At 48.7% G+C, this 20,046-nt stretch overlaps 3 protein-coding genes across 16 annotated transcripts in view; 1 reads left to right on the top strand and 2 right to left on the bottom strand.

Annotated features, from left to right (window-relative positions):
* The window catches only part of LOC135254211 (tripartite motif-containing protein 16-like), a 95,227-nt gene extending 92,142 nt beyond the window's left edge, over positions 1–3,085 (bottom strand). For 2 of the 9 annotated variants that reach the window (XM_064334306.1, XM_064334307.1), the window contains exon 1: positions 2,167–3,083. In XM_064334306.1, the coding sequence (XP_064190376.1) occupies positions 2,167–2,757 (591 nt within the window). In that variant the 5' untranslated portion in view covers positions 2,758–3,083. Of the gene's footprint in view, positions 1–93; positions 196–618; positions 779–923; positions 1,158–1,397; positions 1,494–2,166 lie in introns of all 9 variants that reach the window. The other 7 variants (XM_064334299.1, XM_064334297.1, XM_064334315.1 and 4 more) reach the window with 7 other exon arrangements.
* A 1,094-nt stretch (positions 3,086–4,179) lies between these two features.
* Positions 4,180–10,737, bottom strand: LOC135254218 (tripartite motif-containing protein 16-like). 6 transcript variants are annotated; one of them, XR_010329778.1, is made up of 6 exons: positions 9,863–10,737; positions 9,387–9,482; positions 8,905–9,126; positions 7,520–7,679; positions 5,756–6,583; positions 4,180–5,666 (listed from the first exon to the last, which is right to left on the bottom strand). XR_010329778.1 is itself a non-coding variant. In XM_064334335.1 (5 exons), the coding sequence occupies exons 1-5, from the start codon at positions 10,448–10,450 to the stop codon at positions 6,042–6,044; spliced, it is 1,608 nt and encodes a 535-aa protein (XP_064190405.1). In that variant the 5' UTR covers positions 10,451–10,737; the 3' UTR covers positions 4,180–6,041. The 6 variants fall into 6 exon arrangements, 1 of the variants encoding a protein (XP_064190405.1); XR_010329776.1 differs by having other exon boundaries at positions 4,180–5,718; positions 5,763–6,583; XR_010329777.1 differs by having other exon boundaries at positions 4,180–5,696; positions 5,763–6,583.
* Positions 10,738–10,784: 47 nt separating this feature from the next.
* mdp1 (magnesium dependent phosphatase 1) lies at positions 10,785–16,857 on the top strand. Its single transcript, XM_064334404.1, has 5 exons — positions 10,785–11,131; positions 12,356–12,419; positions 12,762–12,869; positions 15,911–16,018; positions 16,280–16,857. Exons 1-5 carry the CDS (start codon positions 11,098–11,100, stop codon positions 16,452–16,454), a joined length of 489 nt encoding a protein of 162 aa, XP_064190474.1. The 5' UTR covers positions 10,785–11,097; the 3' UTR covers positions 16,455–16,857.
* Positions 16,858–20,046: the final 3,189 nt, after the last annotated feature.

Raw genomic sequence — 20,046 nt, 5'->3', positions numbered from 1 at the left:
GGGATCTGACTGTGAAGAGGAGGTATGAGATCCCTAAAGCAAGTCCGTTATGAATATAGAACATTATATGAATCATCTTTTTCTTCATATTACCTCAAAATCACCTCTTGCTTCATTGTTTTAATTAAGGTTTAATTCCAGACTCACATTGTAAGAAGTCCTCTCTGGTCCTGGGCTCATTATGGACTTCTTCCACTATAAAGAGAGAGATCAGAAGAAAGCTTAATTTCCAAAAGCTTAATTTATGAATGTCCCTCGCTAACACTAACCCACACTAACCAGGGTTTACCCCAGGAAACCAGCGGAGGGGGAAGTGCCTCAGAGGGGAAGCAGTGGCGGTGTGAAGCGGTGGGCCGTGGTGTTTACACGGTATCACCTACACCTGACCTGCTGAAAACATGACTATACCATATAAGTTTAGTTAAAAATGTGAACATAATGGCTCAAGATAAGATGATGGATATCTGAACAGGGCTGTAAATTAACTGGTGCTAGTAAGGTAAAAACCTGGAGCACAGAGAACAAGATAGTGGTACAAACCTTAAGCGTAACTTTCATAATGAAAAAATATACTTTAAACCTTGTGATAAAAAATAAAAGTATTTCAGCCGTAATAACCTTTTATAGAAATCTTTGCTAATTCCACCTGGCAGACGTCCTCCAGTCGCTCTTTCAGTTCAGAGACAGATTTCCTCAGAGCCTCAAAAGAGACTTGTGGACTGACAGTGATGCTGGGAAAGTCTTCAGGTCCAGGAGGGGCACAGAGAGACTGACATCTCTGCAAACAGACAGACAGACAGGGAATAGTCTCAATACAGATTCTTGTGCAGATGTCAGTAACAGATCTTTGTAAATGAGGAACACTCCTCACCATGTATGTACAATGTACACAGTGCAGACTGTCAGAGAGCCAGTGAAGTTACCTGAAGGAACTGGATGTGATCCTCTGTGTGTGAAAACTGCTCCAGCTCAGCATCTCTCCTCCTCAGCTCAGCAATCTCCTGCTCTAGTCGCTCCAGGAGTCCTTCAGCCCGACTCAATTCAGCCTTCTCCTGATCTCTGATCAGCTCTTTCACCTCAGAGCGCCTTCTCTCAATGGAGCAGATCAGCTCAGTAAAGATCCTCTCACTGTCCTCCACTGCTGCCTGTGCAGAGCGCTGTTAGGAGACACAGAGAGAGGAGGGCTGTACATTTTAACTAGGCCTTTCACTCAGCTCTTACTGGGACCCCAGACAGCCTGTTCCCCACAGTGTGGCTCAGTGGGATTGAGCCCCACAGGGCTGAAAAGTGGCCCAATACTGGGCTCCTCACTGGCTGACTGGAGGAGAGCCCTGACTGAGCCCTGAAATGGCTCTTCCAGCAACCAGATGTTGCCTTCTCCTCTGGTCAGTACTCACCTTGAGTGACTGCACAGCCTGTCTCAGATCCTGCAGCTCCTTCTCTCTCTCCTGGATTCTTTGCTGGAATTTACTCTGTGTCACCCCCAGCTGCTTCTGTGGAAAAATTTGCTTTCCCCATTAAAACAATATTTATTGTATATTTACTGTATGATTACAACTCAATTTTATCTGCCATTGTAATGTTTGGAATTATCTTGTTTTTACTGTCCTGTTGTTTTATTTTTTGTAAATTACAGATTTGTTACATTATAGGTATTTAGCTGATGCTCTTATCCAGAGTGACTCGCAAAACTTTTACATTGCATCCATTTACATAGATGGATATATATACACATACACTATATACAGGTTAAGGTTGAGTATCTTGCTGAATGGTACAATGGCAGTGTCCTACCCTGGAATCGAAACTGTGGCCTTTAGGGTACAAGACCAGTTCTTTACGCATTATACTACTAATTACTGCTAATACTACTTATATATCTATATGTATATCTACACGGCTGTTATCACAAATTCCTCCAGAATGAGGTCATGAAAGATATTTTAGAAGACTAGTGTTCACTTTCCACTCTGATTCTTACTCTCCCTACTTTATCACTGTTGTTCTGAAACCTGAGATCAAGTCCCTGTACAATTTTACTGAAACACACCTGTGGTAAAAAAACTTTGACAACCCATTCTAGGAGCATGTATTAAAGTAGTATGATGTGGTAAAGTGAAATGAGTCTTTATGGTATTAATCATCTTAAAAAGGTTCAGTCCTTACCTGTTTCTCAGTCCTTTCTGCTGCAGTTGAGACTGTTTTATGCCCGCTGTGTTCATCCATCACACACAGATAACAGATACACTGCTGATCGGTACGACAGTAAACCTCCAGCAGTTTTTTATGTTGAGGGCAAATGTTCTCCTGTAGGTTTCTAGTAGCAGTGATGACATTATGTGTGCTTCCTGGATGGAGTTCATTATGAAGTTTGAGGTGCGTTTCACAGTAAGAGGCCAGACACACCAGACAGGACTTGACAGCTTTGCGCTTTCTCCCAGTGCAGACATCACACGCCACGTCTCCAGGTCCAGCGTAACAGTGAGCAGGAGGAGCAGCTTGGAGTCCTGTCTTCTTCAGTTTCTCCACCACTTCAGCCAGCATGATGTTTCTGCCCAGAACAGGCCTTGGAGTGAAGGTCTGTCTGCACTGGGGACAGCTGTAGACACCAGTATGATCATCCTGATCCCAGCAGCCCTTAATACAGCTCATGCAGAAACTGTGTCCACAGGGAATAGTCACCGGATCCTTCAGCAGATCCAGACAAACCGCACAGCTGAACTGGTCCTGATCCAGTAAAACTCCACCTTCAGCCATTTTACTGTTCACACTGACAGAGACAGAGTTAAGTTTCGTTTCTCTGAAACTGCGTGACAGATAGAGTGGGAATGACTTCCTGGTTCAGCCCACAGCTGCAGGAGGTGTAATGTTGGACTGAGGCCAGATTTATTTGACTCTCCACTCTTCGATAAATATCACACACAGTCGCTTTGCAGTATTGATGTACAGGATGTGACTCAGACACATCAGAGGGGAAGGGAAAGACTGAAATTAGGGAATCCGATCTAAAGCTCTGCATGAGGATGAGAGATGTAGATGGCAGGGTGGTGCAGTGGGTGTGGGTAACTGGGCATTTAACACTCTGCCGATGAGACGTTAAACCCAGGTCCTGACTCACTATGGTCATTAAAGACCCCATGACACTTCTTTCAAAGAGTAGGGGGTTCCCCGGTGTCCTGGCTAAATTCCCAACCTGGCTTTCTCAAACTGGCCACCTAGCCTGCAGTGCTATGAGACCCACAGCTTAGCCTGCAGTGCTATGAGACCCACAGCTTAGCCTGCAGTGCTATGTGACCCACAGCTTAGCCTGCAGTGCTATGAGACCCACAGCTTAGCCTGCAGTGCTATGAGACCCACAGCTTAGCCTGCAGTGCTATGTGACCCACAGCTTGCTTAGCCTGCAGTGCTATGTGACCCACAGCTTGCTTAGTCTGCAGTGCTATGAGACCCACAGCTTAGCCTGCAGTGCTATGAGACCCACAGCTTAGCCTGCAGTGCTATGAGACCCACAGCTTAGCCTGCAGTGCTATGAGACCCACAGCTTAGCCTGCAGTGCTATGAGACCCACAGCTTAGCCTGCAGTGCTATGAGACCCACAGCTTAGCCTGCAGTGCTATGAGACCCACAGCTTAGCCTGCAGTGCTATGAGACCCACAGCTTAGCCTGCAGTGCTATGAGACCCACAGCTTGCTTAGCCTGCAGTGCTATGAGACCCACAGCTTCGCCTGCAGTGCTATGAGACCCACAGCTTAGCCTGCAGTGCTATGAGACCCACAGCTTAGCCTGCAGTGCTATGAGACCCACAGCTTGCTTAGCCTGCAGTGCTATGAGACCCACAGCTTGCTTAGCCTGCAGTGTTATGAGACCCACAGCTTAGCCTGCAGTGCTATGAGACCCACAGCTTAGCCTGCAGTGCTATGAGACCCACAGCTTCGCCTGCAGTGCTATGAGACCCACAGCTTAGCCTGCAGTGCTATGAGACCCACAGCTTAGCCTGCAGTGCTATGAGACCCACAGCTTAGCCTGCAGTGCTATGAGACCCACAGCTTAGCCTGCAGTGCTATGAGACCCACAGCTTAGCCTGCAGTGCTATGAGACCCACAGCTCTCATTGAATAGCAGCATAAAACGGTAGATAGGAAGGAGGAGTATAACCAAGAAAATAATTTGAAAAAAAGCATTTCAGTTGCAAAAGCCATGATCTTTATTTCACAAAAATATGCCTAATATGCTACAACATCAACATTGCCAACAGAAGGCTAAATACTTTAAAATAACAAATAATATTACAAAAATAGCAGCGGGTCTTATGAAACTGACACACCAGTGTCATAGCCACAAACCAAACATACACAGGCCTGTATAATAAGTACGTATAATAAGAAATTATAAACATAAAACAGTGCCACCGAGCTCACCACAGGTCCTATTTGCCTTATACGAAATGAAAAATGCTACAAGTAACATTGCCTGTGTGTGTGTGGCCCCTTATGGGAGATTAGCATTGAGGAATGTTAGCGGTCGCACTTTCTCAGCCCCAGAGGTGCTGCAGAGTGGCACAGGCACAATAACATAATCACTGACCTGCCCATATCGAGTCTGGAGACTCCAGTGCATGTTAAACTCACTCTGTCCCTGAAGCTTGCTTCTCCCACGCTGGACTCGGGTATGGGACGTTACTGTTCCTTTAAGCTCTCTGAGCTCAGTTATTATGGGCTGTGTGTGTGTGTGTGTGTGTGTGTGTGTATGCGCAAACAGGAGCGTGTGCACGCGAGTGTGTGTGCGTCCCTGGGCATCACGTCACACAACCTGCCGGGAAAAAAAAAAAAATCCTGGGGCAAACACTGAATGCTGTGAACTGAAGCAGCAACAGCTGGGAATGGCACGCTGTCTATCGCCCTCTAGTGGACCCTTTAATACAACACCCAACGGTGCAGCAAGCGTCATCTGCTCTTATGTAGTTCCTTGGCTAGATCCCACGATGTTACTTGGTTACGCGATTGCAGTGAGTGCTACTTCTGACGGGATGTTCTATGCGGCGCTACACGATAGGCTCTTTATAATGTCAGTCAGCACTGTCCACTAAGCTAACCAATAGGAATGCCTGTGACACCGTTGTCATGTTCATGTGCACTCATACTGCGTTCGTAGTTCAGTTGTTGCTTAAGCGTCAATGGCAGCTCGTAGCTACCGATACATACGACGTATAATTATGTCTGTGACCGTGCAAGAAGGCTACAAGCGCAGCCTTGCTCCTATAACACTGAATGATGAGCTTGAAAAAACTCAATATTAACTCATTATATGAAAAAAATAATTTGCATTAATCAACTTGAAAGGAATGATTCAGTAGAATCAAACTGCCCATAAATATTACATTATAACTGGTTTTGATGGATCCCCAAGAGTTGGTGTAAGATAGATAAGCTTTATTGAACCCCAAGGGGTAATCTGTCCTCTGCATTTAACCCATACTAGGAGCAGTGGGCAGCCACAGTGTAGCAGGGACCAAGTCCAGTTCTGAGGCCAAAGCCTTTGTCAAGGGCCACGCATGTCTTTGGACTGTGGAAGGAAACCGGAGTACCCGGAGGAAACCCACGCAAACACAGGGAGAAAAAGCACTCTCCATGTTCTAGCATGTTCTTGCATCCACTCCATGCTGGGAACCTTGGAACCTCTTTCTTGCGAACCCAGAACCTCTTTCTTGCGAACCCAGAACCTCCTTCTATGGAACCCAGAACCTCCTTCTATGGAACCCAGAACCTCCTTCTTGAGAACCCAGAGCCTCCTTCTTGAGAACCCAGAACCTCCTTCTTGAGAACCCAGAAGCTCCTTCTTGCGAGGCAACAGCTCTAACCATTGTGCCACCGTGCCTCCCTCAAGAGTATTTCTTCTAAAACGTTTGATGCAGAAATGGCTAGAAAAGACAAGTAACCATTTTGGGGAAAAAAAGTTTTTTAAAAAAATCTATTATACTCTACGATATTTTACAAATATGGTATTTTGTCAGCAGGTTGCCTTCCACCATCAGTACTTTGGCCCCTAAAAACGATCACTTTCCATCATCTTTAATGACAGTTTCACGTGTGATTTATAAACCCAAAACCCGGGATAGAGGGGCTGAGTGAATGTGGTCTGGACTCTGTGCAGGAGGGTCATTGTGTCAGAGACGCTGTAGAAGGACAGAGTTCCTGCCCTGTAATCCAGGTACACTCCTACTCTGGAGGAGGGGGGAACAGGGATTTTAGTGCTCTCATAACTGTGATAGAAATAGAAACTTGAGGGAGAGCAGCGCAAACTCCAGGACTTGTCATTCTGTCCCAGAGCACAGTCATTACTGCCTCCTTTCCTGCTGATCTCTTTATATGACACTGCTATATAAACCCCATTCCCACTCCACTCAGCCTCCCAGTAACAGCGCCCAGACAGACCCTCTCTGCACAGCACTTGCTCCCAACAGTCAAATCTGTCTGGATGATCAGGATATGGCTGGATCTTTCTCACATAAGTCACCTCTCTGTTCCCCTCAGACAGACGGAGGTTTCTGTGAGCAGTGTTGGGGTCCAGTGTGAGCCGACAGGAATCTGATGAAGAAGCGGATGGAGAGAATAAAACTCATATTAATCACATTTCACTACACTTCAGTTATTTATTATTATTATTATTATTATTATCATTATTATTATTTTGTGAGTTGAATGACTACACAAATACAGTTGGTTCAGCAGATATAGACAGAAGAAAACTAAATATATTTATAAATAAAGTAACTTTAACGACTGCAGTTATGATCTGTTGACTACCCAGCTATTTGTTTTTGGAATATGTAAGCTAGCAAGTGTTTTGTGAGGGCTTTCTAACTTCAGAGGCTTTACTGACTATACTGCTAACCAGAGACATATACATTCAACACGTTATTGAACATGTTAGTAAGAAAACTGACTGACAGGTTACCTTACATATACAAATGTCTGTGACATACAGAAACAAAGAGCTCTGCTCTAAATGCTGGATTAGCATGTTGGCTGGCTAGCTACAGCATGGCTAAATCTACTAGCTAGCTAAGCCCTTACTAATGTCATATTTTAATCCTTGCCAGCCATGTTGGCTAGTTAGCCATTTGAAAGAGTGTAGAATTTTAAAAAAAGGAATAACTCCTGTTGATGAGTTGCACGTCCATCAATCCCTTATCTGTGCACATCGTTTTTCGACAGTACTGGTAGTTTTGACTGTACACGTTCAGCTACAAGGCCTTTAAAATGTTAAACATTGCTCTGCCTCTTAACTGTACCAACAAAAGAACAGTGAATTTTTATTTTTCTATTGGAATCGTTTTACGTACGTATTCAGGGAGTTAATACAGTTATGCCTGTTATACCGCTAGTGTTAATATCATACGCTTTATGAACTCACAGACTGACTAAAATATGTTGACACATTTTATTGTTTCTGAATTTGCATCCTCAGTGAGTAGTGTCATGTGCATGAAATCTGGAGAAAAAGCAAATTAAATCAGTCACCTATTCGAGAGATTTCGACTAATTCCCCCTTGGAGATGTCCTTCAGTCTCTCTTTCAGTTCAGATACAGATTTTTTCACAGCCTCAAAAGAGACGTGTGGACTGCCAGTGACGCCGGGTAAGTCTCCAGGTCCAGGAGGGGCACAGACAGACTGACAGCTCTGCAGACAAACAGACAGACAGATACAACAAAAATAGTCTCAATACAGACTGATGTGTGGATGCAAGGAGCAGTAGCCAGCTATATAAAACACAACTTAAGTTTCAACCTGAAGTGTGTACCTTTCGACAAATATTTTCCAATGGTGAGGAAGATCTTTAGGAGCGATCCATGAAGCTTCTTAGATTGGTCCCTTGCCTAAGCGTGATACCTCATGAAGGCATAGCCTACACTAAATCAGGGAGGTTTAGAGATTGATGATATGTCACCATGGTAACCTAAGTACATAACTGTAGTGGTATCAATAGACCAGATCAATAGAGCACAGAAAAGCATTTTAATCCAAAACAAACACGTATTTGACCCAGGTCTGGTCATAGCACTGCAGTTATGTACTCAGGTTACCATGGTGATGTATCATCGATCTCTAAACCTCCCTGATCTAGTGTAGGCCAAGCCTTTGTGAGGTAGCACACTTGAAAATAAAATGAATGCGAAAAAAAAGAAAAAAAACAACAATGCCAAAAGAAAAAGGAAACCCAACTGGACAGAGGATGACAATATTTTTCTCTTAGAGGAGTATGGCAAACATGACAAATATTCTGTAAATTCAGCCAGGCCCTCACCTACATACAGTAACAGAAGATGAAAACTTCTTTGATCATCATAAATTCAGCCATTGTTTTGTTTCACAAATTATTTCCCTTTTAGAGGGCTGGCATGGACACCATAAAATTTCTTAAGGAAAATTGTCACTATGGAGTGTTTTGAAAAGCATAATGGAACTTAAGGGAATACTAAAGCAAGAGAAGTAAGAGAGAAACCGAGAGGTCTAAAGGTTGTCCCTTACAACGTATTAAATGGTAAATGGACTGCATTTATATAGCGCTTTTATCCAAAGCGCTTTACAATTGATGCCTCTCATTCGCCAGAGCAGTTAGGGGTTAGGTGTCTCGCTCAGGGACACTTCGACACGCCCAGGGTGGGGATCGAACCGGCAACCCTCCGACTGCCAGACAATCGGTCTTACCTCCTGAGCTATGTCACCCCTAAGGGAACACATAAGCTGCTTACATGCAACTCATTTGAAAAGGGGTTTCTCAAATTTAATTTTAAGGGTTTAGTTGGTTTTTGCAACCGGGCACCGCACTTTGTAATGAGAAACATGCCTCACCATTTATACACAATGCACACAGTGCAGACTGTCAGAGAGCCAGTGATGCTACCTGGAAGAATTGGATGTGATCCTCTATGTTTGAAAGCTGCTCCAGCTCAGCATCTCTCCTCCTCAGCTCAGCAATCTCCTGCTCCAGTTGCTCCAGGAGTCCTTCAGCCCGACTCACTTCAGCCGTGTCCTGATCTCTGATCAGCTCTTTCACCTCAGAGCGCCTTCTCTCAATGGAGCGGATCAGCTCAGTAACAAACATCTCACTGTCCTCCACCCCTGCCTGTGTAGAACGCATTTAGGAGACACAGAGAGAGGAGGGCTGTACATTTTAACTAGGCCTTTCACTCAGCTCTTACCGGGACCCCAGGACCCCAGACAGCCTGTTCCACACAGTGTGGCTCAGTGGGATTGAGCCCCACAGGGCTGGAAAGTGGCCCAACACTGGGCTCCTCACTGGCTGACTGGAGGAGAGCTCTGACTGAGCCCTGAAATGGCTCTTCCAGCAGCCAGCTGTTGTCTTCTCCTCTGGTCAGTACTTACCTTGAATGCCTGCACAGCCTGTCTCAGATCCTGCAGCTCCTTCTCCCTCTCCTGGATTCTCTGCTGGAGTTTACTCTGTGTCACCCCCAGCTGCTTCTGTGGATAAATTGAACAAATTGTTATCATGTCCTTTAAAATATGAGGGCCAGGAAATTTGGTCTTGGGTTTTGAGTTATTGCTGGGATATAATAATAATAATTACTAAATACTTATGACAACTAATGAAAGTTGCAATGAATCTAATGAGAGTTTTGTTATCATATTACAATACATTAATTATATTAATATTCAGTATCTCAATTTATTTCTGGAAAAACACACACAGCAGTGCTAAATACAATGAGTACTTGAAATATGTTTTAAATGTTGTTCTAGAAATTTGGCCAATAGACAAATTTTTGATACCAGATTCATTAACTTGGTAGCCTAGTGGGCTCAAGCAATTTTTTTTGTCTACGCCTGGATCCAGTCCTTACCTGTTTCTCAGTCCTTTCTGCTGCAGCTGAGACTGTATCATGGCCTCTGTGTTCATCCATCACACACAGCAGACAGATACACTGCTGATCAGTACGACAGTACACCTCCAGAACTTTGTCATGATGAGAGCAGATCTTGTCCTGCAGGTTTCCAGTGGCTTTGACCAGGTTATGCTTCTTAAGAGCAGGAGATTCATAGTGAGGGTGGAGGTGACTTTCGCAGAAAGAGGCCAGACACACCAGGCAGGACTTCACAGCTTTCAGCTTTCTCCCAGTGCAGAAATCACACGCCACGTCTCCAGGTCCAGCGTAACAGTGAGCAGGAGGAGCAGCTTGGAGTCCTGTCTTCAGTTTCTCCACCACTTCAGCCAGCATGGTATTTTTTTTTAAAACAGGCATTGGTCTGAAGGTCTGTCTGCACTGGGGACAGCTGTAGACATCAGTTCGATTATACTGATTCCAGCAACCATTAATACAACACATACAGTAACTGTGTCCGCAGGGGATAGTCACTGGATTCTGCAGTAGATCCAGACAGATCGCACAGCTCAACTGGTCCTGATCCAGTAAAACTCCACCTTCAGCCATTTTACTGCTCACACTGACAGAGACAGAGTTCAGTTTCGTTTCTCTGAAACTGCTTGATGGAGAGAGTGGGAGTGAGTTCCTGGTTCTGCCCACAGCTGCAGGAGGTGTGGCGTTGGACTGACGGCAGATTCGAATCTGCACTCTTTCAGAGATATCACATGATTCACATAGCAGTTTATGATATATACGACTCCGACTCAGCAAGTGCTTTTTCCCTCAAGCATGCGCAGTAGAGGCTGTTTCCTCGTTACTTCCTAGGCTTCACCGCCTGGCCCCTCCTACCCTCTCCATTTCCATGTACGCTCAATCGATTACACCACTGAACTAGTTCACTGGATTACTCATATAGAACTGACGTCACGTGTGTACCTATTTTACTTCCGTATTTCTGGATCACATTCATTCGAAAATTATTTAGTTGTTGTCACGGCGGCATAATAGTGCAATTATCGTTGTTGTTTGGGGTCGAAATCAATGATTAAAAGGAAATTATTACCGTAAATAGCCTGCGATTACGCAGCCTGTTTGTCCAGCACGGTACGGGAAAGGTCTAGCTAGCTATCGGTTAGCCTCCGCAGTCTAGCTGGCAGTAAGCCTATTTGGGCTGTGTGAAGTAAACTGTATAAGATATATATATTTAAAAAATCATGTCAAAACCAAAACTAATCGTCTTCGACTTGGGTAAGTTTCTTAACTAGCTGTAACTTCTTGTGCCAACGAGTATCAGTGTGGTTTCCACGCAGATAAACAACAAATTAGTAGTAAGATAAATTCAGATAACTAGAAGCCCGTGGTGTGTCCCATTTTCGCTTCAGATGTTGATTTAGAAAGTGATTTCTGTCAGATTAATTACGTGTCAAGTTCAAATGGTCCTTAATATGCTGTTCGTATCAGAAGTAGCTCCATAAATAACGTCACTGCTGTCATCTGATCCAAGCACCTACGGACCTTCACCTGCGTAATATCCAGGCCACGTGACCTTATTTAATACTCTTGCGGTGTAAAATTACAATGCACTTACTTTAGTAGTTTGGGGCCGTAGGTTAGATGTGCAGGCAACCAATGACCATAAATTAGCTGCACTGCAAAAGTTAAAAAATTAGCAAAGTTTCAGAATCCGCGAAGTTTAACCGATTTATTATCTTCATAGAGTTATTTAATTTACCTAGATAACCTAGCATGTTTTGGATTTGATCCAGGATTCAGACAAAAAGGTCCGGGGGGGGGGGGGGGGATTCTCTAATGTAAGATTCATCTTACATTAGATTGTTATGAAATATTCCGTCGTTCCATTTGAAATTACTACCGCTGGTTTTGCGATAGGGGATGAATACCGTATGGGGGCCCCCTGATGGCCACAGGGGCCCTAAGCAGCCGCTTAGTTCGCTTATGCTTTCGGCTTCAAAGAGTAAAAAGACTGACCATGCATTTGCTCCACCAACATGCACTAAACCAGCTGATTACAATAATTAGTTCTCCCATCATGCTAAAGAGTTATGCTAATTAGGATCAGGTGGTTTAGTGCAGGGTGGTGGAACAAATACATGGTCAGTCTTTTTACCCTTTGAAGCCGGGTTACCCACCTCTGGTCAGCGTGTTCTCTGCATGTTCTCCACTGCGGTTTGCTCCCACAGTCAGAAGGCATGCGAGTTAGGCCAATTGGAGAGTCAAAATTTTCCCTAGGTGTGTGTGTGTGTGTGTGTTTCTCTGCGATGGACTGACAAACTGTATTCTTCTGAGTCACAGCAAGGGACAGTGCAATCAAACCCAAATGACTAAATGGCGAACACGCTCCTCGCCCACCCTCCCTGTTTTAGGTGCCAGCCTCGAACCCGGGCCGTTAAAGAGTGTCATTTCTGCAGCCTAATCGCTGATTTCTAAATGTCCTTCTCCTGTTTGTTCCAGACTACACACTGTGGCCTTTTTGGGTTGACACCCATGTGGACCCCCCGTTCCGCAAGGACAAAGCGTGTGTAACCCCGTCTCTACCTCCGCCATCTTGCACACGCACATGCACACACACACACACACGGCACACACACACACACACACACACACACACACACGCACACACGCACATACACACACACACACACACACAGGCACACACGCACACGCACTCACACACACACAGGCACACGTGCACACGCAAACGCACGCGCACACACGCACGCACGTGTGCACACACACACACACACCCTTCTATTTGCACAATATGTTCAAAAGTCTCCTGTGGGAATCAGCATTGTGTGTTCATTCATGAATGGATTTAAATAAGTTCACTCTCTCTCCCCCCCTCCCCTCCCCTCAGTGGAGGGGTAGTGGATTCCCGGGGGCACGCGGTCCTCCTCTACAGAGAGACGGTGGAAGTGTTGAGCTCCCTGCATAAACAGGGCTTCAAACTCGGGGTAGCCTCACGGTGAGCGTGCTGAGACGTCCCCTATACCCTGCTCCCTATCCCCCATACCCTGCACCCTATACCCTGCTCCCTATCCCCCCTGTACCCTGCACCCTATACCCTGCACCCTATACCCTGCTCCCTATCCCCCCTGTACCCTGCACCCTATACCCTGCTCCCTATCCCCCCTGTACCCTGCACCCTATACCCTGCACCCTATCCCCATACCCTGCTCCCTATCCCCCATACCCTGCACCCTATACCCTGCTCCCTATCCCCCATACCCTGCACCCTATACCCTGCTCCCTATCCCCCATACCCTGCACCCTGCACCCTGCACCCTATCCCCCATACCCTGCACCCTATACCCTGCACCCTATCCCCCATACCCTGCACCCTGCACCCTGCACCCTATCCCCCATACCCTGCACCCTATACCCTGCACCCTATCCCCCATACCCTGCACCCTGCACCCTGCACCCTATCCCCCATACCCTGCACCCTATACCCTGCTCCCTGTCCCCATACCCTGCACCCTATACCCTGCTCCCTATCCCCTGCTCCCTATCCCCCCTGTACCCTGCACCCTGCACCCTATCCCCCATACCCTGCACCCTATACCCTGCTCCCTATCCCCCATACCCTGCACCCTTACCCTGCTCCCTATCCCCCCTGTACCCTGCACCCTATACCCTGCTCCCTATACCCCCTATACCTGACCCTATACCCTGCTCCCTATCCCTGCTCCCTATCCCCCTGTACCCTGCACCTGCACCTATCCCCCATACCCTGCACCCTATACCCTGCTCCCTATCCCCCATACCCTGCACCCTATACCCTGCCCTATCCCCCCTGTACCCTGCACCCTATACCCTGCTCCCTATCCCCCTATACCCTGCACCCTATACCCTGCTCCCTATCCCCTATACCCTGCACCCTATCTACCCTGCCCCTATCCCCCATACCCTGCACCCTATCCCTCACCTATCCCTGCTCCTACCCCTTACCCTGCTCCCTATCCCCCATACCCTGCACACTATACCCTGCTCCCTATACCCTGCCCCTATCCCCCTGTACCCTGCACCCTATACCCTGCTCCCTATCCCCCATACCCTGCGCCCTATACCCTGCTCCCTATCCCCCTATACCCTGCACCCTATCCCCCCTGTACCCTGCCCCTATCCCCATACCTGCACCCCTGTACCCTGCACCCTATCCCCCTGTACCCTGCACCCTATCCTCCCTATACCCTGCTCCCTATACCTGCACCCTATACCTGCTCCCTATACCTGCACCCTATCCCCCCTGTACCCTGCACCCTATACCCTGCTCCCTATCCCCCTATACCCTGCCCCTATACCCTGCTCCCTATCCCCCTATACCCTGCACCCTATCCCCCCTGTCCCTGCACCCTATCCCTGCTCCCTATCCCCCTATACCCTGCACCCTATCCCCCTATACCCTGCACACCTATACCCTGCTCCCTATCCCCCCTATACCCTGCACCCTATACCCTGCTCCCTATCCCCCCCTATACCCTGCTCCCTATACCCTCTCCCTATCCCCTATACCCTGCCCTACCCTGTCCCTATCCCCCTATACCCTGCTCCCTATACCCTGCTCCCTATCCCCCTTACCCTGCACCCTATCCCCCTATACCCTGCACCCTATCCCTGCTCCCTATCCCCCCTGTAACCCTGCCCCTATACCCTGCTCCCTATCCCCCTTCCTACTATACCCTGCTCCCTATCCCCCTATACCCTGCTCCCTATCCCCCTATACCCTGCTCCCTATCCCCCTATACCCTGCACCCTAGTCCCCCTATACCTCCCCTATACCCTGCTCCTATCCCCCCTATACCTGGCTGTTCACCCTATACCCTGCCCTTCTATACCCTGCTCACCTATCCCCCTATACCTGCTCCCTATCCCCCTATACCCTGCTACCCTATACCCTGCTCCCTATCCCCCCTGTACCCTGCACCCTATACCCTGTCCTACCCCCTATACCCTGCTCCCTATCCCCCTTACCTGCTCCCTATCCCCCTATACCCTGCTCCCTATCCCCCCTTACCCTGCCCCTATCCCCCTATACCCTGCACCCTATACCCCTGCTCTCCCTATCCCCCTATACCCTGCACCCTATACCCTGCCCCTATCCCCCATACCCTGCACCACCCCTATACCCTGCCCCTATCCCCCTATACCCTGCACCCTATCCCCTGTACCCTGACCCCCTATACCCTGCCCTATCCCCTATACCCTGCACCCTATCCCCCTCCCTGCACCCATGCTCGTACCCTGCACACCTACTCCCCTATCACCCTGCACCCTATACCCTGCACCCTATCCCTGTCCCTTCACCCGCATACCCTGCACCCTATCCCCCATACCTGCACCTACTAAACCTGACTCCCTAGTCCCCATACCCTGCACCCTATACCGTGCTCCTATCCCCTGATACCCTGCACCCTATACCCTGTCCCTATCCCCCTATACCCTGCACCCTTACCCTGCTCCCTATCCTCTGCCCTATACCCTGCACCCTATCCCCCATGACCCTGCACCCTGTCCCTCTCCCATACCTGCACCCTATACCCTGCACCCTATCCCCCCTGTACCTGCACCCTTGCCCTATACCTCTCCTATCCCCCTATACCCTGCCCTGTCCCCCATACCCTGCACCCTATACCCTGCACCCTATCCCCCTGTACCCTGACCCTATCCATACCCTGCTCCCTATCCCCTATACCTGCACCCTATCCCTGACCTCCTTATCCCCAAACCTGCACCCTACCCCTATACCCTGCTCCCTATCCCCCTTACCCTGCAACCCTATACCCTGCTCCCTATCCCCCTATACCCTGCACCCTATCCCCCTGTACCCTGCACCCTATCCCCTATACCCTGCACCCTATCCCCCCTATACCCTGCACCCTATACCCTGCACCCTATCCCCCTATACCCTGCACCCTATCCCCCAAATACCCTCCACCCTGGATTTGGGTTTTTCCACATCTGAAAGAGCTTTGTAAAGGCTCCCTGCCTGTTCCTGGTTCACAGCACTAGTGAGGTGAAGGGAGCCAATCAGCTGCTGTCGCTCTTCAAACTCGACCAATACTTTTCCCTCAAAGAGATCTACCCGGGATCAAAGGTCACACACTTCAAAAAGTGAGTTAGTATTCTGAGAGGCATTGGGTGTGTGCGCGTGTGTATAGTGTGTGTGTGTATGTATATATGTGTGTGCGTTTTGTGTGTGTGTGTGCACTTGTATGTGTGAGTGTATGTGTGTGTTGTATGTGTGAGTGTATGTGTGTGTTGTATATGTGTGTGTGAGTATTGTATGTGTGAGTGTGTGTGTGTTGTATATGTGTGTGTGAGTGTGTGTTCTTTGTGAGGCTTGCTGTCAGACTGCCTCCTCTTCCTCCTTAGACTGCAGGCGGACAGTGGGGTACAGTTCAGTGAAATGATGTTCTTCGATGATGAACAGAGAAACATTACAGACGTCAGCCGACTAGGTAACAGCCCAAATATCCATCTATCTTACGCACACGCACACACACACACATGCGCACACACATACAGTGTATCAGCTCTGTCCTCATAGCATTGGCATGTATTCAGGTAAAATGTCTCCATAAACCACATAAACTAACGCATGTACACACACACTACACACATACACACATTTATTCATAGGGGATTGACAGCAGGCAGAAGGTGTACGGGTATATGGATGTACATGGGTACAGGTATATGGGTGTATGGGTATATGGATGTACATGGGTACAGGTGTATGGGTGTATGGGTATGTGGGTGTACAGGTGTATGGGTATATGGATGTATATGGGTACAGGTGTATGGGTGTACAGGTGTATGGGTATGTGGGTGTACAGGTGTATGGGTATATGGATGTATATGAGTACAGGTGTATGGGTGTATGGGTGTACAGGTGTACAGGTGTATGGGTGTACAGGTGTACAGGTGTATGGGTGTATGGGTGTACAGGTGTATGGGCAGTGACTGTAAGGTTGAAGGTGTATCCAGGTGTACTGTGTACCTGGTCCAGGCGTAGAGCAGTTAACTGTAAGGCTCTTGCTTCTCCCAGGTGTGTCCCCTGTGTCCTCGGTCCAGGATGAGCGTACACTGACAACATACACACACACACACAAGTAACTACTGTCCACCACACACCACAAACGAAACACTGTCACTGACACCAGTCACACAACAGACACAACTCCTACACAAACACACACACACACACATACACACACACACACACATTGTAACACTGTACACACACACACACTCACACACACACATTGTAACATGTTATTACACGTTCAAACAAATTACAAAAAAAGAGGTGTTGGGGAAAACAGAAACCATCTGTTTATTAAAGAACAAAATAAATGACTTTTTTTCCACTGAATAGTATCTAAAACATTTTTAAAATACGATCTTAATCAATAATTTCTGAAGACACATCCACACACACACTTTACACTATACAGACGCACAGTGAACAGATAATATGTGCTCCAGGAGCACTGCTCTCAATCGTCTGGAGACATACACACACACACACACTTTAACACTATACAGACGCACAGTGAACAGATAATATGTGCTCCAGGAGCACTGCTCTCAATCGTCTGGAGACACACACCTTGTGTGCGTGTCCTCTCCTTCAGAGTGAGCACCTGTTAGAAGAGGAACTGAGGAACTATGTGCTGCTGCGTCGATTACCATGACTACCAGAGTTGACAGGTGTCTGGAGTGTGTGGCCATGTCATAATAAAAGCCTTCAAAATCACTGGAGCCCCATTGCTTTTTTGTGGACAGGCTGACCGTTCGGGTGAGAGTCACCTGCCAGGTGTTACCATGGACACGGATGAGGAATGATCAAAGACGGATCAATGACTCTGCTTACGCTTCTCTGGATGGCTGATTTTGGCCTTTTGAGAATGTTATGGCCTGGTAATTAATTGCCCAAAACAGAACAGCCCACAGTTAGTCAATGCATGGAACAGCCTGCCAAGTCACCTAGTAGTGGCCAAAACTCTGGGGATTTAAAAGACTAGGCTTGGCACGGGGTTAGATACTATCCAAGTCTGTAGGTAATCAGAGCTCCAGGTACAATTTAGTCAGGAAAATGGCAAGCACTGCTGTGCAGAATGGCCTCTTCTCATCATTTTACGTTATGTTAAGTTTCTGATTTGATGCGACCTTTTTTTCCCCTACTCCTGCAAGATCCACTGTCGGCCACTAGGGGTCAGTAGCAGTCCACATTAGATGTCTGGCACTGAATTCCTGCCCGCACAGCGGTGGGATGCTGTGGGTGGCGTGTGGATGTATTCCTGCCCGCACAGCGGTGGGATGCTGTGGGTGGCGTGTGGATGTATTCCTGCCCGCACAGCGGTGGGATGCTGTGGGTGGCGTGTGGATGTATTCCTGCCGCACAGCGGTGGGATGCTGTGGGTGGCGTGTGGATGTATTCCTGCCCGCACAGCGGTGGGATGCTGTGGTGGCGTGTGGATGTATTCCTGCCCGCACAGCGGTGGGATGCTGTGGGTGGCGTGTGGATGTATTCCTGCCGAAGCGTGGGATGCTGTGGGTGGCGTGTGGTGTATTCCGCCCGCCGCGTGAGATCCTGTGGGTGGCGTTGGATGTATTCTGCCGCCAGCGGTGGGATGCTGTGGGTGGCGTGTGGATGTATTCCTGCCCGCACAGCGGTGGGATGCTGTGGGTGGCGTGTGGATGTATTCCTGCCCGCACAGCGGTGGGATGCTGTGGGTGGCGTGTGGATGTATTCCTGCCCGCACAGCGGTGGGATGCTGTGGGTGGCGTGTGGATGTATTCCTGCCCGCACAGCGGTGGGATGCTGTGGGTGGCGTGTGGATGTATTCCTGCCCGCACAGCGGTGGGATGCTGTGGGTGGCGTGTGGATGTATTCCTGCCCGCACAGCGGTGGGATGCTGTGGGTGGCGTGTGGATGTATTCCTGCCGCACAGCGGTGGGATGCTGTGGGTGGCGTGTGGATGTATTCCTGCCCGCACAGCGTGGGATGCTGTGGGTGGCGTGTGGATGTATTCCTGCCCGCACAGCGGTGGGATGCTGTGGGTGGCGTGTGGATGTATTCCTGCCCGCACAGCGGTGGGATGCTGTGGGTGGCGTGTGGATGTATTCCTGCCCGCACAGCGGTGGGATGCTGTGGGTGGCGTGTGGATGTATTCCTGCCCGCACAGCGGTGGGATGCTGTGGGTGGCGTGTGGATGTATTCCTGCCCGCACAGCGGTGGGATGCTGTGGGTGGCGTGTGGATGTATTCCTGCCCGCACAGCGGTGGGATGCTGTGGGTGGCGTGTGGATGTATTCCTGCCCGCACAGCGGTGGGATGCTGTGGGTGGCGTGTGGATGTATTCCTGCCCGCACAGCGGTGGGATGCTGTGGGTGGCGTGTGGATGTATTCCTGCCCGCACAGCGGTGGGATGCTGTGGGTGGCGTGTGGATGTATTCCTGCCCTGTCTCCTCTCTCGCGGCTCGTACTGCACGACCGAAGTGCTGGAGCAGATGGGCGGAGTCACGCTCCATTCGCCCCGCCCCAGTGGCCGCGGCCTTCGCGAGGCCTCGGAGATCGCACCGCGGCGTCGTTCGATTGGGCGACGGCGTCCGCGGTCGCTCCCGGCAACCCCTCGTTGAAGTGCGGAACGCGGGCGGCGAAATTTGAGACCTTAACGTCTCCGGCCACCGCCGCGTCTTGAAAAGCGAATTAATAACGGAATAACTGCCGCGTTTCGACTCGGCAGCGTTTAAAAAACAGAAAAATGTCAAAGGAAGAGCAAAGAAAGAAAGAATCTGGGTTCTGTGTACCCGGCTCCTGGCTTCGCCGCTCTTGCTTTGCGTTTGATTGGCTTGCGGTTGCCCTGGTTTCACCCTGTAGCCCTGTTGTGTTCCGCTGGGGATTTACCCACCTCATCCACGGCCGTCCTGAGTCAGGGGTTTTTATTTAAGGCAGCACAATGTGACGCAGCTTTAGCCAGTTATTCACCACTGTTCAGATGACCTTAAATGGAGGTGAACAAAGATACTGACCCGTCAAATTTAAAGGACTGTTTGTGTGTGTGTGTGTGGGGTGGGGGGGGGTTGTTCGGGGATGGAGAAGGGGAGAAGAGAGGCAAAGCGAAGGAGATGGGG

This window comes from Anguilla rostrata, chromosome 4 (assembly GCF_018555375.3).
Source record: "Anguilla rostrata isolate EN2019 chromosome 4, ASM1855537v3, whole genome shotgun sequence".
Classification (NCBI taxonomy): domain Eukaryota; kingdom Metazoa; phylum Chordata; class Actinopteri; order Anguilliformes; family Anguillidae; genus Anguilla; species Anguilla rostrata.
Note: the sequence above shows the minus strand (reverse complement) of the source record. Positions and strands in the feature narration are given on the sequence as shown.

Coding starts and splice junctions, on each gene's coding strand:
- mdp1 (XM_064334404.1), top strand. CDS start 11,098: ATGTCAAAACCAAAACTAATCGTCTTCGACTTGG. Junction 11,132..12,355: donor ACTAATCGTCTTCGACTTGG/GTAAGTTTCTTA, acceptor TGTTTGTTCCAG/ACTACACACTGTGGCCTTTT. Junction 12,870..15,910: donor AAACTCGGGGTAGCCTCACG/GTGAGCGTGCTG, acceptor CCTGGTTCACAG/CACTAGTGAGGTGAAGGGAG.
- LOC135254218 (XM_064334335.1), bottom strand. CDS start 10,450: ATGGCTGAAGGTGGAGTTTTACTGGATCAGGACCAGTTGAGCTGTGCG. Junction 9,483..9,862: donor CAGAAAGGACTGAGAAACAG/GTAAGGACTGGA, acceptor ATTTATCCACAG/AAGCAGCTGGGGGTGACACA. Junction 7,680..8,904: donor ATCACATCCAATTCTTCCAG/GTAGCATCACTG, acceptor GTTTGTCTGCAG/AGCTGTCAGTCTGTCTGTGC.